The sequence below is a fragment of the Polypterus senegalus genome, chromosome 1 (assembly GCF_016835505.1).
Source record: "Polypterus senegalus isolate Bchr_013 chromosome 1, ASM1683550v1, whole genome shotgun sequence".
In the NCBI taxonomy this organism is placed as follows: domain Eukaryota; kingdom Metazoa; phylum Chordata; class Cladistia; order Polypteriformes; family Polypteridae; genus Polypterus; species Polypterus senegalus.
Genome location: NC_053154.1, coordinates 200,128,385 through 200,146,205, shown reverse-complemented (window position 1 = coordinate 200,146,205; position 17,821 = coordinate 200,128,385). Strand labels below are relative to the sequence as shown.

General features: G+C 39.8%; 1 protein-coding gene across 1 annotated transcript in view; it reads right to left on the bottom strand.

The window, feature by feature from the left end:
• Window positions 1-6,671: 6,671 nt before the first annotated feature.
• Window positions 6,672-17,821, bottom strand: part of si:dkey-240h12.4 (death-associated protein kinase 2) — a 114,698-nt gene continuing 103,548 nt past the window's right edge. The window contains exons 11-12 of the mRNA XM_039766985.1: window positions 9,315-9,401; window positions 6,672-8,193 (exon numbers count right to left, since the gene is read on the bottom strand). Coding sequence (XP_039622919.1) covers window positions 8,113-8,193; window positions 9,315-9,401 — 168 coding nt within the window. The 3' untranslated portion in view covers window positions 6,672-8,112. The remainder of the gene's footprint in view (window positions 8,194-9,314; window positions 9,402-17,821) is intronic.

The window sequence follows — 17,821 nt, the reverse complement described above, 5'->3', positions numbered from 1 at the left end:
TCAGCTTTAATTCAGTGGGTTGAACAAAAAGATTGCATAAAAATGTAAAGCAACTAAAGCATTTTTTTAACACAATCCCATCATTTCAGGGGCTCAAAAGTAATTGGACAATTGAGTCAAAGGCTATTTCATGGGCAGGTGTGGGCAAGTCCGTTGTTATGTCATTATTATCAATTAAGTAGATCAAAAGACCTGGAGTTCATTTGAGGTGTGGTGCTTGCATGTGGAAGATTTTGCTGTGAACAGACAACATGTGGTCATAGGAGCTCTCCATGAAGGTGAAAGAAGCCATCCTTAAGCTGCGAAAACAGAAAAAAACCCATCCGAGAAATTGCTACAATATTACGAATGGCAAAATCTACAGTTTGGTACATCCTGAGAAAGAAAGCAAGCACTTAGCAACACAAAAAGACCTGGACGTCCATGGAAGACAACAGTGGTGGATGATCGCAGAATCATTTCCATGGTGAAGAGAAACCCCTTCACAATAGCCAACCAAGTGAACAGCACTCTCCAGGGGGTTGGTGTATCGATATCCAAGTCTACCATAAAGAGAAGACTGCATGAAAGTAAATACAGAGGGTGCACTGCAAGGTACAAGCCACTCATAAGCCTCAAGAATAGAAAGGCTAGATTGGACTTTGCTAAAGAACATCTAAAAAAGCCAGTGCAGTTCTGGAAAAACATTCTTTGGACAGATGAAACCAAGATCAACCTCTACCAGAATGATGGCAAGAAAAAAGTATGGAGAAGGCGTGGAACAGCTCATTATCCAAAGCATACCACATCATCTGTAAAACACGGTGGAGGCAGTGTGATGGCTTGGGCGTGCATGGCTGCCAGTGGCACTGGGACACTAGTGTTTATTGATGATGTGACACAGGACAGAAGCAGCCGAATGAATTCTGAGGTGTTCAGAGACATACTGTCTGCTCAAATCCAGCTAAATGCAATCAAACTGATTGGGCGGCGTTTCATGATACAGATGGACAATGACACAAAACATACAGCTAAAGCAACCCAGGAGTTTATTAAAGCAAAGAAGTGGAAAATTCTTGAATGGCCAAGTCAGTCATCTGATCTTAACCCAATTGAGCATGCATTTCACTTGTTGAAGACTAAACTTCGGACAGAAAGGCCCACAAACAAACAGCAACTGAAAGCCGCTGCAATAAAGGCCTAGCAGAGCATTATAAAGGAGGAAATCCAGTATCTGGTGATATCCATGAGTTCAAGACTTCAGACTGTCATTGCCAGCAAAGGGTTTTCAACCAAGTATTAGAAATGAACAGTTTATTTCCAGTTATTTAATTTGTCCAATTACTTTTGAGCCCCTGAAATGAAGGGATTGCGTTAACAAAATGCTTTAGTTGCTTTACATTTTTATGCAATCGTTTTGTTCACCCCACTGAATTAAAGCTGAAAGTCTGCACTTCAACTGCATCTGAGTTGTTTCATTTAAAATTCATTGTGGTAATGTACAGAACCAAAATTAGGAAAAAGTTGCCTCTGTCCAAATATTTATGGACCTAACAGTATACTGTATATTATTATAAGAGACAAGAACCTGGGGCACTCAGAGGCAAATCCCATATAATAAAGTTACTCAAAAGGTGTAAAAAGAAAATATGTGTTAAAGCACAAGGTCTGAAATCAAGCAGTCTGCCCAAGATGGTGTTGTTTCCTCTTATGATGGATTCTGGGAGGAAGAGATGGGTCCAGGTGGTCTGATACTGAAAGTGGCGTCATAGTTGGAGGGGTGTCAGTCTTCCTTTCTGCAGAAGGGGAAGGAGAAGAGAGAACATTATTACTCAGTGCCCCCTCATGTCTCAATGGTAAATTACATTCACTCAGGTCTTTAGGTTGTTCCCCAAGCACATGGATGTGACAATATATACATGAACGCACATATATGTGGCTTATTTGCACATATCTTGTGAACCTTATTTTTCCAGTGACCTCTTGTAATCTTTCTTACAACAAAAAACTTTTTCAGAGTGATGGCTCCTGAAAATTATGAATTAGGCAAAGTCCCCATAATTCAACAGGAAGTGTTAACAATCAAGGAAATTCTATTTGTAGTCCAACAGTGTGAGCAAGCAATTCAGAAAATAAATTAAACAAAAAGAGCAAAAATCCTTACTATGTTTAGAATGTTGATTGTTTTTTGAATGCCAGATCACCCTTTTTCTGGTGTACCATGAGTTTCATCTTCTAATTGAGCTTTTAATCATGGCCTCTTTTCAGGGTAATTAAAAGCTGAGCTCTTCATCTGCGCTGAGTGCTTTCTGTGACACTTGCATTACCTCTCCTGGGACGGTCCCCCAGGATCCTCCCAAATTTAAGTTTCTATTTCTTGCTCTTCGTGTTGTTTCTTCAGGGTCATGATATCTCATTTGCTTTTTTTATCTCCAGAGTCATCTTCGTGGTATACAGGGCTGCTAAAGTTCACTGGCTTTCCAGATGGAAACCTCCTGTGCTACACAGTTAGGAGCTCTTCTTCTTTAAGTGGATCCATCTGGAAATGTCGGCAGTCAAGATTAATGGAGTAGCCAACAAATCCTCTCCATATACTCTAGGATAATGTCAGCAGTACAATCTTTTATTAAATTGTGTTTCATTTGTTTGTCTCCTCTCTTAAAGCCTCACTCTCAGAGCATCATACATGAGAATTATGGACACATTTCAGGTCATTTTCCTAAGTTTATATGCATTGTCTTGTTCATTGCGTGCCATGTTACAAATAAAAAATAAATGAATGTAATGTCTAACCATTTTCTAGATGGTTTGTTCTAGGGTGGGTCATTGCTCAATAGTTTATCATAAAGTATAAATCCATCTTACCGAGTGATTAGTTGTTGGTGTAAACCATTGTTGGGCAACCGGTGCCGCTGCGGAATTTTCTAGGGGCGCCACGAAAACTTTTGTAAAATATTAAAAATTGCTAGTGTTTTTGAACTTTTGGTTAATTAAAAAGATAATGTTTAAAAAACAAATTTTACGTTGGAAAAATAGATAACGGAACACTTACGGAAATGAAGTCTAAGAAACGCGAGAGACTTCAAATGATCGACAAGGAAATGCGTGTCTGTCTTTCGAAAATTGATCCTCGCATCAATCTCATATGTGCTGAAATACAATCTCAACGTTCACATTAATTAAATTTAAGATTTATCCTTTGATTCCTTTATTAATAAAATGTGTTTCAAACTTGTAAAATTAACTGTTTTTATTGGTGATTGTCCATAGAATGTGTCGTCACGACTTTATTTATGGGCAGTCCCTCAGGTGCGGCGCGAAAAGAAAATTTTTGGACTTAGTGCGCCGTAACTCGAAAAAGGTTGCCTTTCACTGGTGTAAACCAAACCCAGCAAAAATGTTGACATATCACAAGTTACTCTGGGCAGCAGTGGGGCAAAAACAAGTTCATGATTTGTCTTTTTTTTTGTATCATCCATCCATGTATTTTTTCACCTTGCAAATCTTGATTGAGTTCATGGAGAGCCCAAGTCTGGCCGAGGAGCAATGAGCACAAAAACAGCCTAATTTGGGTACGAAGCTATTTTTTTGTGTCAGTACTGTCAGTCGTGGTGAGTGGAAAAGCCTCCTCAGGTTCAGCGTGAAGCCTTCACATTGACTTGAACACAATGAGAAGAATACACCTTTGTAAAGGCCGAGTGTGACTGCCTGCCTGTGTGAACATTTGATGGTTCTAGAGTTTGGGATTTCAAGATCAGGAGCACACTTCGAAGGTTAAAGATAGCCTACTGCATGCAATTTCACAACATCTTCATATGTGGACAATGATTTGTCCCACATATAATGGGTCAATTATTTTCCCTGTGCTAGAACTGGCAAAATTCAGAGGTTTGTTGTTTTTGGAGATCTTGACTGCTGGCTGTCATGTCCAGTCTTAATGATAAATCCAGGAAAAGTGAAAAGGGACATAACATATAATCTGATAATCCCTCTACACTGTTTAGAATCAAGTGCTGTTGTGTTGGGACTGTTCTCATGTTTTTCACTTCTTATTTGTTGAATTGTAGGCAGCTCATTTCCATTCCCCAACTTTTTGCCCTATTCATTCTCATTTATTTATAAATCAGGCCTACAATTTAATTTTTATGCATTTGCCATTCAACTCAAAGTGTACAAACAATGACACTTCAGCAGTTTTTTTTTTTTTCATATGTGTGGAATAGCGGGAGGAACCCTGGAAGGACCCGGTAGTGTGAGGCCGACCCACACATTTGGTGGCAGCGGTGGGATGAGCCAAGACGGACAGGACTGAACAATAGAAGAAGAAACAGCAAGTGGGACAGGTGCATAAGTTTTTAAAAAATCCATAGGACTCAAGCCAGAGGAGGATGTTTTAAGAACTGCACTTTTTAATGGACATTTATTTATTGTTTTGTCATTTTTAAGTGTTTCTTTTCATGTCCTGTTTTTTTACGGGGGGCTTGGGTTTTATATTTATGAATGGCTTTGTTTTAGCGGTGTTATTATTTATTGTTGGTTTTAGTGGAGTGGGTTGGTTGAGGCATTGAGCTTTCCTATGCAATTGTAGTCTTAAAGGGATTGGGGGGTATGTGGCATAGCAAGTCTGTGGCTCAGAAAAAGAGACACTCTGGAAGGACCCGGTAGCGTGGGGCTAACCTACACTGTCAAAATATTTTAATTTTTTAATATCTTACAACTATGAATAAAATTGAGGTGCTGTATGTATGATCTTGCAGAAGTGTAAGAAGCCTGTTTGTAAATTCCCTAACGTGTTAAAATGAATGCCCATTTCATCATTCTGTTATTAGTTTCTAATCCCTTGAATAGTAAGGTTTTTCTAATATCTGTTTTTAAATTTGTTTCTTTACTCTTACTATATATGGTGCTTTATTACCTTGCTTTTCAAACTTTCTTAGATCACATGTCCTGGCAGGCACCCAGTAAACCTTTTGACCAGATCCAATTCATTAACAGCCACATCAGTTCTATTCAAAATACACACAATATGACTAAACACATGTACTATAATTACATTTAAAACCCGCTAGTAGTCGCTCATCCCATCAACAAATCCATTCTAGGGATGCAGGGCCCACAGATAGAGTGCAAATAGCCCAGCAGCTTTCAGACATTTCACGTTCTAGTTTTGTAAGTAACAGCTCAGTGGCTATTGACCCTAACAATAGTTTGTTTTTATACTTAGCAGTTAGTGGTGTGCATCGTTTCCCTTCTTTTTGACCTTCATAAGGTGTAGTCAACAGTGAATTTGTACCATATGATCTGAGTGGATGTGCAGAGAATCCTTACAGTTTTATGAAGTTGTTAAATATGGGTGCAGCGTTAACATAGAAGTGAGAAATAGATGTGCTTTTCAATATCAGCGCAGAAATATGAAAGAATGGAATTCATTGTAAAGCCAGTGAGACATCACTCAACTTCAAGTCGGAGAGGATATCAAGTTTGACAACTACAGTCACCTGGGGATGTCAGATCACAACACTGGAAATAACAGGGACTGACAAACGCACAACTCCATAACAATTTTCCAGCAGTTTCACATTTCGAAAATATTGCCAGCTCGCTCCTTTTTATGATATCCGGTGTCACTCGTGTGTGCATGGAGGACATTGTTGGTGATTCTCCAAAGTTCCAGTGGTTAGCGCTGTGTGACAACACCTTCTCTTTTCCTCCCTCTACAGATTAGAAGACTGATAGCTTTTCCACCACCAATGTCATTTCCAGTGTCCGTCGACCTGGACCCCTGTCTTCCTGCCGGAGGTCTACATAACAGGAAGGTCCACCATTTTCTGATCAGTCAGAACCAGACTCTCGTTTGAAAAGAGGTTTTCATTAATGCAGTTAACCATGTTGTTTTCTTTTTGAAATTCAATCATACGGGGTTTACCCACGGGTGCCCCAACACTCTTTACTGCCTCCGCTTGTTATTACACCAGTAACATGCTGCCTGGCTGTACAAATGCTTTCCAGCTATGGTGAGTTTAGCTACAATCTCTACTCTTTTCCCCGTTTCTGTTGTGGAATGTAAAACACAAGACATCAGACAGACGAGCCTCCCTTTTGTTTGTGAGGTCCAAAACACCTGCGTTCCTTATTCTGCATAGCTGCATTATATGCATTGTACTTCTGACTGAGCATTTAGTGGTAGTCATCTCTTATGCACACAGAAACTGTCCCTACAACTTAAGCCAAAATTCAAACTTGATGTTTTTTTATTGGGGTGATTTGCATACTGATTGGACCGAGTTGTTGTGGATGGCAAATTATACGGCTGGAAGTTATGGGACATATATTTCAACATTGTGAGGACACAATGGTCCACCTTCCTCAAATCGACCCAGTCCCATCATGTGTTGGCACCAAAAGAATTTGGTTACCCAACATATCTGTTGCTCATGCTTTCTATTATCCACTAAGGATCTTTCTGAGACATGTGTAATGCATTTCTGAGATCTGTTTCTATTCAAACTGAACCCCCTGTACAAGCAGATCAATAGATGGGCTCACCTACACATAGTAGCTCTCTATTGTCTGCTGTTCTGCAGAAATATAGGGTCTGGAAAAAGTAGAGTATCTGACAGGTTTTTATGGCCACATGATTATTTTTATAGAGCAAGTGCTGCAAAGTGGGGGAAAAAGAAACACTTTGTTCATTTTGACACAAAAATCGTGGATTTATTTAAAATTCTCTTACACTCAATGTCCTTGTTAATAACATTACACACAGACTGTGGCCCATCCAAAGGCATGTTAAATGAGCTCCAGGCAGGATGTGGTCACTTTAATGGTCATCATTGTGCTGATAATAGAACCGGTAAACAACAGGAAATTTATGATGCACATTCTTGTAATTACCAGATGACAAGCCTACTCCTCACAGCAACATGAAGGTGGACCATCCTGACCCACTTTCTGGCATTATGAAACAAGTAAACAGGCCCTGCATGAGAATGGTCTAAACTTTAATTAGGATGGTGGCTGACAAACATTTCCCAGAGAAAAAAAGAATAAAGACAAAGTTCTCTCCAGAAAGACATTTGTTTTTTCAGTAATATCTGCCCCGGGTTATTCTTCTGTTGGCACAGGGCAGTGTATCAACTCTAACGATCTGTGAGGCGTTGAAAGTTTTCACAGTTTATCAGTGTAATTTTGGGAGGAAGAATACACAAGGTAAGGCTTGACATGAGACACAGGAGGAACAAGGAAGGGGTTCAGAAGACAAAGATGGCAAGATAAAGTAACTGCATTTTAGTTTGTGAGAAGTGCAGTTTAGTAGACAGAGTTGTGGTGAATAGCTGAGCAAAAGCATGACGGAAATTGGTTTAGTCAAGAAAGTTATATATAGATGTAAGGAGTGTGGTTTAAAGGTTAGGATGTAGATAGGCAATATATGATGTGGAATACAAGCTAGACCCAGAGGAAAAAAGATATATGGCAAATAGTGGAATGATCTGAAAGAGTGGAGAAAATGTGAGTGAGCTCAAGGGAAATGCAAACAGTTACACTTCCTCTTCTCCTTGATCCCCATTTCTGGAAACGGGCTGTCTTCTCAGACTCCTCTGTCAAATGCTTCATTGCCATTTCCCATCCACACGTTTCACTAACTAGCCAAAGTGGTTTGGGCATCCAATACAGATGCCTCCTGGAAACCACCCCAATGGAGGTTTTACAGGTACGACCAGCTGTGAGGAGACCCTGGGGAAGATCCAGGGCTCGCTGGGATGATTATATCTCCCAGATGGTCTGGTAACACCTTGGGATCTCACAGAATGAGTTGGCAAGTGTGACTGTGGAAAAAGGACGTATGGGCCACACTGCTAAAACTGTTGCCCCCGTGACCTAGCTTCAGATAAGTGGTGGAGAATGAATGAATGAAGGATGGATCTGCATTTAATGTTCTTCAGTGATGTCAGCTGGCTTTTGGCATCTTTGAGAAATGTTTAGTCACGTGTAAAATGGAGCTGGTTCCCGGTCTGTAAAGCAGCCATTCCCACATTTGTTGTTGTGGCCATTTCCAAGTAGTGGCTGATATTACAGAATCACAGCGTAGGTTTGTCTTGCATCCAACTGGATGTCCCAGCACTAGGACTAGTACTAGGAACTACTGCTGAGACGCCTTCGAATTAGTGAAGCAGGCTTGGTGTCGATATCCTCCTGGTCACTTTCACATTGCCTCTGTAATGAAAGAAAGAAAATAAGATCGAGTTCTCTTAATCTGGAACTAAACTCAAACCCTCTTTGCAGATAACACTAATTGATTAGTAATGGTAATTAAAATACTGACCTAATTAATTAAGCTAAAGAAGAACATCAATGACCTGCTAATTTTTAAATAATCAGTAATGTATACCAATTATTAATATAGTGGGAAGTTAAGCAAAATGACACATTTTATTGGCTAACTAGAAAGATTATAACATGCAAGCTTTAGAGGCAACTTCTTCAGGCAAAATGTAATCATCTTGTAATTGTCTTGCCTGAAGAAGGGGCCTCAGTTGCCTCAAAAGCTTGCAAATTGTAATCCTTCTAGTTAGCCAATAAAAGGTGTCATTTTGCTTAACTTCTCACTACATCCATAATGGCTAACACGGTACAAAACCATAGTACTACGGACTATTAATATTTAGTGAAATCTTTATAAAATTATTAGTTATTGGATTAGTGTCTAAATTGGCTGTGCTAAAGAAGAAGATTTAAGGCTTGGCTGGTATTTATCATTGTTGTCATCAACAGGCTTTGCAAAAACCAGGAACTCGGCCCATCAATACTTCCATTCTTAGTTACTTTCAAAGACATTTTGGACTATATGATATTGTTTACTATGACAATACTATATTAAACAGAGCATAATTATTGATTTAAAAAAGGCAAAAATATGGAAATAGAAAAATTAATGGAAACATGGCTATAACCAAATTACTTCATTATGAAAAAATCCTCAAATACAACAATATGAGATACATCTGGGGAGATCAGATTAATTCTGTCTTTCTCAATTTAAAACTCTCATCAGTACACATCACCACCAGTTTCATTACTCCAATGAGGTAGAAATTACGGATCTAAAGTGCAACCTCATAAATCTGGTTGCAGTGTTACTCTTCTTTTTCCCAACTTTAGGTTGGCTAAGGCATCAAAAGATTATATCAGGTAAAAAGTGATAATAAAATACTTGCACAACACTCAGATTACTTGCAGGTTTTACACAAAACCAAAAAGTCTCTGTAGGATTTTAAGGGCTACCACAAAAAGATCTGGAAAATTTTGTTCTGCTGCTATACAATCATGCGTCTTACCAGAGCCTCTTCATCTTTGACAGCATTTTTGCAAAGAAGCTTCATGCGGCACATACGGTTGCAGGCCCACACCATGTTGTAGGACACCTATGCACAGGGACAACAAAGCAAAAAAAATTATGATGACTGCGTAAAAATAAAATCAGTTGACTTACACTTAGCAGTGTCATGATCATTACCACTATATACAGTTGTCATTTTTCATGGTGGTCGCTCTGAGAATAGGGATCTGCACTGGCAATCGGAAGGTTGCCGGTTCGAATCCCGTAAATGCCAAAAGGGACTCGGTTCTGTTGGGCCCTTGAGCAAGGCCCTTAATCTGCAATTGCTGAGTGCTTTGAGAAGTGAGAAAAGCACTATATAAATTCAAAGAATTATTATTATTATTCTATAAAGCAACACTTTGCATCTGCTCTTCTTTATTGTCTTAGGAATCATTTAGCAAGATCCTCTGTGACATAATGTCCTTAAACTCAACCAGCAAAGCAGGATATCCTTGTTGCAAAGCTGTTCGGCTTGGTCCCCTAAGGGAAAACACCTTGTCAACTACTCATCTACCACTGAAGCCACGTAGGCATCTTTCATTTTATTATAGGAAAGCAGCTTTAACAATTTGCCTCCCTGATTACAACAGTTTGTTTCCATTACAACATTATGAGTAACAATTACAGACAGGAACTCATCTTTGCAATTTTCACATGGGAGGAGGGCATCCTTTTTGCTTGTCATTCTAAAATTGAACACAAGGTGGTGCAGTGGAGACATCCATATTAAGTTTAAAATTCTTAAAGCAACAGGATGCACAACATAAAGGAGTGCTAGTAGTGTGAATGTCTGCGTAGGTTTTCCTCTGGGTATTCTGTTTGTGCTCCCACACCCTCAAAGACATTGAAGTTAGATGAACCGGATACTGTCAATAGGGCCCCCAGTGGGTATAATTGGGCCCAACAATGGAATGTGTATTTTAAAAATGTTTTTTCCACTCATATGTGTCATGGTAGCACAATTCTGAGCTCTGCTCCCTCACAGATAGAATGTTCTGGATTCAAATCTTGCGGCTGGTTGTCATTAGTGTATTGCCTGAATGTTTTGCCTCTGTTTGTATGGGTTTTTCTCCCACATTCCTAAATATGGGCATGCCAGGTTAATTGATGAGTCTGAAGTGTAAGTGAGTGGTCACTGCTATGGACTGACACCCTATTTAGGGCTGCTTAGGCTCCACCCTGGATTAAGCTTTTTGAGAATGTATGCATTTTTTAATTCATGTTTTTGAGAAAAGCATGCACACACTACCTGAATTTTCTGCTCAATCAAACTGGCCCTGTCAAGGGTTGGGAGCATGCTCTGATAGCACTTTGCAGACTACAATATTATATCAGATTAAAGACAAACTCTTAATTTGCAAAGTCTTATAATGAATGCAGTAGGCCCATAATCCCTTAATATATAGTTCCAATATTTCTTTTACTTAATAAAAGTGTCAAACCAACATGCAGGATTTAGTGTCTCTGCCTCATATCTCTTTGTAAATGCCATGTCAAGTCAAGTCATTGTTTTATGAAGTTTGAACAAGCTCCTCATGTTTTTGTGGGTTTTTCTCCAGGTACAGCAGGTTAGGGTGATAAAGGATAAAGATGGAAACGTACTCACAAGTGAGGAGAGTGTGTTGAGCAGATGGAAAGAGTACTTTGAGAGGCTGATGAATGAAGAGAACAAGAGAGAGAAGAGGTTGGATGATGTGGAGATAGTGAATCAGGAAGTGCAACAGTTTAGCAAGGAGGAAGTAAGGACAGCTATGAAGAGGAAGAAAAATGGAAAGGCCGTTGGTCAAGATGACATACCTATGGAAGCATGGAGGTGTTTAGGAGAGATGGCAGTGGAGTTTTTAACCAGATTGTTTAATGGAATCTTGGAAATTGAGAGGATGTCTGAGGAGTGGAGAAGAACTGTACTGGTGACGATATTTAAGAATAAGGGGATTGTGCAGGACTGCAGTAACTACAGGGGGATAAAATTGATGAGCCACAGCATGAAGTTATTGGAAAGAGTAGTGGGAGCTGTCACACACATGCGCATGAGAGGCAGCTAAAGGGCTTGGGTGAAGGCAGTTCTGAGGCATGTCGGGATGTGGCAGAGTGCACTGACTCTTTTCTCCCTTCCCTGTAGACCATTCCTGGGAGATTCCACCTGGCTCTCTTGACATCACTTCCGGGACCGAACCAATGGAAACAGACCTTACCAGCTCCGGCCCCTCTGATGTCACGTCTGGGCTTGATCCAATGAGTGATGAACACGTGCCCGATCCTTATGACCTCACTTCCTGTCTTCCCCTTTAAAAGCCTGCCCTTTTTCCCTTTTCCCTCAGTCTTGTCTTGGACTCGTTTGTATGCACTTCAGTGCTGTATTTCATAAAAAGAAAGACTTTGCAGCCAGGTTACGAGATTATACGGGTGGCTGCCCCATATCTTTATCTTGAGTATGTCTGATCTTTGTGACAAAGCTAAGTTAAGAGGTGAGGTGATGATTAGTGAGCAGCAGTATGATTTCATGCCAAGAAAGAGCACCACAGATGCAATGTTTGCTCTGAGGATGTTGATGGAGAAGGCCAGAAGGAGTTGCATTGTGTCTTTGTGGACCTGGAGAAAGCATATGACCTGGTGCCTCGAGAGGAGCTGTGGTATTGTATGAGGAAGTCGGGAGTGGCAGAGAAGTACATAAGAGTTGTACAGGATATGTACAAGGGAAGTGTGACAGTGATGAGGTCTGCAGTAGGAGCGACGGATACATTTGATTTGAAAAGGGAGATTACAACAGGGATCAGCTCTGGGCCCTTTCTTATTTGCAATGGTGATGGACAGGTTGAAGACGAGATTAGAAAGGAGACACCATGGACTGTGGTGTTTGCTGATGACATTGTGATCTATAGAGATAGTAGGGAGCAGGTTGAGGAGACCCTGGAGAGGTGGAGATATGCTCTAGAGAGGAGAGGAATGAAGGTCAGTAGGAACAAGACAGAATACATGTGTGTAAATGAGCGGGAGGTCAGTGGAATGGTGAGGATGCAGGGAGTGGAGTTGGTGAAGGCAGATGAGTTTAAATACTTGGCATCAACAGTACAGAGTAATGAGGATTGTGGAAGTGAGGTGTAAAAGAGAGTGCAGGCAGGGTGGAATGGGTGGAGAAGAGTGACAGACGGTTATCAACAATAGTGAAAGGAAAGGACTACAGGACGGTAGTGAGACCAGCTATGTTATATGAGACACAGCTGGACGTGGCAGAGTTAAAATGCTAAGATTTGCACTGGGTGTGACGAGGATGAATAGGATTAGAAATGAGTATATTACATGTTCAGCTCAAGTTGGATGGTTGGGAGACAAAGTCAGAGAGGCGAGATTGCATTGATTTGGACATGTGCAGAGGAGAGATGCTGGGTATATTGGGAGAAGGATGCTAAGGATAGAGCTGCCAGGATAAAGGAAAAGAGGAAAGCCTAAGCAAAAGTTTATGGATGTGGTGAGAGGGGACATGAAGGTGATGGGTGTAACAGAACAGAGGACAGAAAGATATGGAAGAAGATGATCCGCTGTGCCAACCCCTAACAGGAGCAGCCGAAAGAAGAAGAAGAAGAAGACTCTGGTATTTGTCTTGTGTTCCAATGATTAACTGGCAATTCTTAATTACCACTGTGTGAGTAAGCCCTGTGATGCACTGGGGTTTCATGTAAGGTTTTACTAGCTGAGCAGCCAACAATGTTGGATTAAATGGGTTAGAGAATACTAAACTATGTTATAAATAAACATTGACAGACTCTGGCTAATGGAAAGTTAAGCTTCATTAGTTCCTTTCAGTTGAAATCTAAACTGTCCAAATTAAATCAATACCATGGCATGTTGTAATATTAGCATTTGATCCCTCTGTATGCTTAATGTAGCATCTGTGGGTGTTTGATGTCACACCCATGTCCAAATATTAGATAGCAGGAACATGCTATGTCAGCAAACTATGAAGCTCCTCAGCTGGCTCGACTACCCCGCCATTGTATCTTTTTTCAAAACTCTTGCGACTTTACAATACTGGTGATTCTAATAATTAAATTATTTGTTATGGGTTTGTGTTTCACTTTTGTGCATTCTCAAATGTATTAAGATGAGGAACTAGGAGTTTAAAGCTTTCTTTTTTGCTTTATCAAAGCTCTCCTTCAAAAGTTTTATACAAACTTCTGTTTTTGAGGCACCAATAGCTGTATAATTTAAATGGAGCCTTTATAAGTTTATTGGGTCATTTTTGTTGCTTGTACGAAATACAGTGAAATTCTTACTGGAATGTGCTAATCAACATGCAACATGTCAACACTCTATGGCATAAAGCCCTTACCTCATATCTTTGATATTACTTTGAAGAGGCGTTCTTCTAGCATCACATATTTAAATGTTTAAATATCTAAAATGTAATATTTTTCTCTATGCTTGGATCATCAGTTAGAAAACTTGATCCTAAATTCAGTTTTTATGCGGCTGGGAAAAAAAATCCAGTTTCTTAAATGCGATATCAAAGGGAATAGTTTGCCTCCAATGCGGCCTACTGTTAAAAGGGAAGACTGAGCGATACTCTAATTGCACTGTAACCAGGAAAAGTGCCAATTACATCAGTGAAATCTGCTGTCTCTAACAAAAAACTTGGATTATATAGTTAAGAAAAGCTCAGAATGAAGCACTATGATGATCATGCAAGCATAAATAATATTTTTTACTTACACATTTACTAAGATTTGTAACAGGGTAACTAGAAATAGCATAAAGAAAAACACATTAACATGCCAATTATATCTTCTACAGAATGTGTATAGTTTGAGGTGCTTTTACTTAAAGTTGCCCACCCAGTCAAAGTCAAATTAGGGTCAGCTCAACATCAAGGTCCATTGGCAAATAGGAGATGTAAGAAAATAAAGACACAGACTAGCATGTTCAGTACATGACATGTAAAAGCAAACTCCTCAGTGATAAGGAATCCAAGATGTGCATCACACAACAGTAACCAACACTGTGTTTAAGAAATTAATTTTAAAAAGAGAAAGACAGTGGTGGTCCCAGTTTTATAGAAAATCTTGCCTTGGCCTCTTAAGACAAGAACTGCAAACAATGGCTATCTAGGAAGCTTTCTCTTTACTTTGCTGCCAATCTAACATAAGTTACACTGTCTATGAAATGTCTGCTTCTTGAAACACATTATACAGGGACAGGAACAAACCATGGAACGTCTCGGAACACGTACAAATCGGTTTACGACCACAATGTTCGCCAAACTTTTGCATCTGTTCACGATCACACACTCGGTATACGAACTAGCCAGTTTCCCTTTCGGTTTGTGCGTGCCGATGATTTCCGCATGTGTTCAGTCTCTCCCTGTGCATTCCCTGTGCAGCAAGCGATGAGAGAGAGAGACACACACACATACACATGTGTGCGCGCACGCAAGAGAGACACACACAGACGCACGTGCAAGAGAGACACATACAGACACACGCAAGAGAGACACACACAGACGCGCACGAAAGAGACACACATACGCGAGAGAGAGAGAGACACACGTGCGCGAGAGAGAGAGAGACGGCAGGACGCATAAGACCGAGAAGGCAGTTAAAGAATGCACCAGACTTGTTTTTAAAGAGACAGATCCAAGCATTGCTTTAACCTCGTTGTATTTAATGAAGACTTTTTGGATGTTAACTTCCACTTCACTTCTGTTTACAGCGATCGGTTCGTAGTGTGCATTGTTGCAATGTTACTTTTCTTGGTGGTTTATTAAATTCTGGATTTTTCAAATGATAATTTTTTTCCCTGTGCATAAAACTCATTAAAAAAAAATTGTTTCTAGCGAGCGGGTCCTAGTGCTATAGTGCGAACTCTTGCAGTGTTAGTTTTCTCTGTTGTTCAAGGTTTTCTCAGTGTTATTCAATGTGTTTACATTTAGTTTACTATTACGCTATGCATTCTATGGTGTAATTAACTATATTTGTGCTTAAAAATCTTTAACAAAAATATATTTACATACAGTTCGTACGGTCTGGAACGGATTAATTGTATTTACATACAATCCTATGGGGGGAAATTACTTTGGTTCACGACCAAGAGTTTTGGAATGAATTATGGTCGTGAACCGAGGTTCCACTGTACAAAGTAAAAATATGTAAAGCAAATTAACCTGTACTTTACCTTTGAAAAGAATCATGGCTGGTGTGAGGGAGACGAGAGAGAGGAGAGGAGGAAGAGGAGGGTTATTGTGTAAGACGACTTTCACTCTAACTAACGCAATCACTGCTATCTGTTGGCTCACTGGAATCTTTTTCTTTTTTTGTGACTTTAACAAGGAACCCATCCAATAACAGTTGCTTTTGCCTGAAGAGTCACTACCCTTGGACATAAAATTTTGAAAAACGCTTTATGCACTGTAAGGTTTCTAAACTCTTTTGAGATTCCTACCCAATGGGACGACACGCGGAAGAGTGTCCCAAAGCAACTGCAGGCTCCCAGCGCTGCAGCAGTTTGCCATAAAAGTGAATCCGAAAAAAAATCGCAGTCACCTTATAAGTGCCTGCCGTGCAAGGAACATTACAAATGCAAGGGAACAGTATTACTTGGCCACTAAACTGGCCACAACCCTGCCTCATTGCTGTGTCTGTGTATAGGAGAGCGGCAGATCCCACTACAATAAATAACTGTGCTGTTCCTGTTTCAAGCTGAATAAAGCTGTTTTTGCTAAAGTACTGGGACTCAGCCTCATGTTTTGGGGTGCATGGCAGGGACTCACATGTTACAGCACACACACGTGGTCACAAAGCTACAGTAAACATAATACGCTCGTATGGATGTTGACTATATGACTGAGACCGAGTATGAGAGATGATTACCCACAATCTCATGGCGAGAGAAAGAGACAGAGAGAAGAACCATCAGCTCAGTTGTGATCATGTGATGCTCAGCCGACAAAGCGTATACGGACTACTTGTATTACAAGACCTCGCTCGTTTATCAAATTAAAATTTGTTTAAAAATGTATTTAGTTCATCTTGCAAAATCCTCGCAAACTAAGTTACTCTCAATCCAAGGTTTTACTGTACTTCCTTATATTAACCCTTTTCTCCAACATAACTAACACATATACATTTCAACAAACTCAGCATCACATTCAACAATCCCTAAAAAAAAAATAACTTGGCATACTTTCAACAAAACCACAAAAGAGCAATAAACCTTCTATTAATTTTTTTGAAGTGTGTTAACATTTAATGGGTTTAAGTGACTGATGGCTGCTCACAGTTGACAAGTAATTCTGCAGCCTTCCAGCTACTCTATTCGCTTAATTATAAAGTACACTTAAGGATTCATTTTATGTCATTTGTAGTGAAACAGTGTGTTGTCTGTTGTCTCATACAGTAAACACCTTGTCACATATTCATAGGCATGGAGTAATAGGTAAGGCACTGGACTCAGAAACACAAGGTTGCAGGTCATGTACTACATGTAGGTCAAAAACAAGACAATGCACAAAGACTTTGAGTACATTATATATATACGCGGAAATATAAATCATTTGTTCCAAGGCTTTACCTTCAAGACATACATCCATCCATCCATTATCCAACCCGCTATATCCTAACTATACGGTCACAGGGGTCTGCTGGAGCCAATCCCAACCAACACAGGACACAAAGCAGGAAACAAACCCCAGGCAGGACACGCACGCACACATACCTATACACCAAGCACACACTGGAGACAATTTATAATCTCCAATGCACCTAAGCTGCATGTCTTTGGACTGTGGGAGGAAACTGGAGTACCCGGACGAAACCCACGCAGACACGGGGAGAACATGCAAAGACATGCATACACCAATATGAAATCATAGTTTCCATTTCCTTTTAGATTAGATACACTTTACTAATCCCATGGGGAAATTCATGGTGAAATTATGTGATATAACATGCTTTACTTTTAAATGTATATTCACAAGCTCTTTAAAAGCAGCAGGAATCTCATCACATGGTACAAAACTTGAAGCTAAGGACATTTTAACGTGCAAGAGATTCACCACTTTTGTTAGTGTCCTCTAACTTGAATTCCTGCACTCTTCTTCATAGTAACTGTCCCAGATGAAAAAAGCAGCCCATTAGCTGTAAACATTTGTCCTGCGCTCATCTTTTACCTACAAACACTTCTCACAATGCTCTATTGTTGGATGAACCCTATTTCTCTCCTCTGCTTAAATATGTGACTTTGAAGAATTATCCTGACTGGGCTTTTACTCCTGCTGTAAAAAAAGATATCTGAAGACAATTGTAACATATCTCGATCTTGTAATTCATTTTGGATAAAGGTGTCAACTAAGTTATCGTTTTGATTATTATTTTATATTAAAGTCCATGAGTCTGTCTTTTTTTTAATACTTGAATATTTATTAAATGCATGCTGTGTACATTCTGATTAAAGTACTCTGCCACTGCCTGG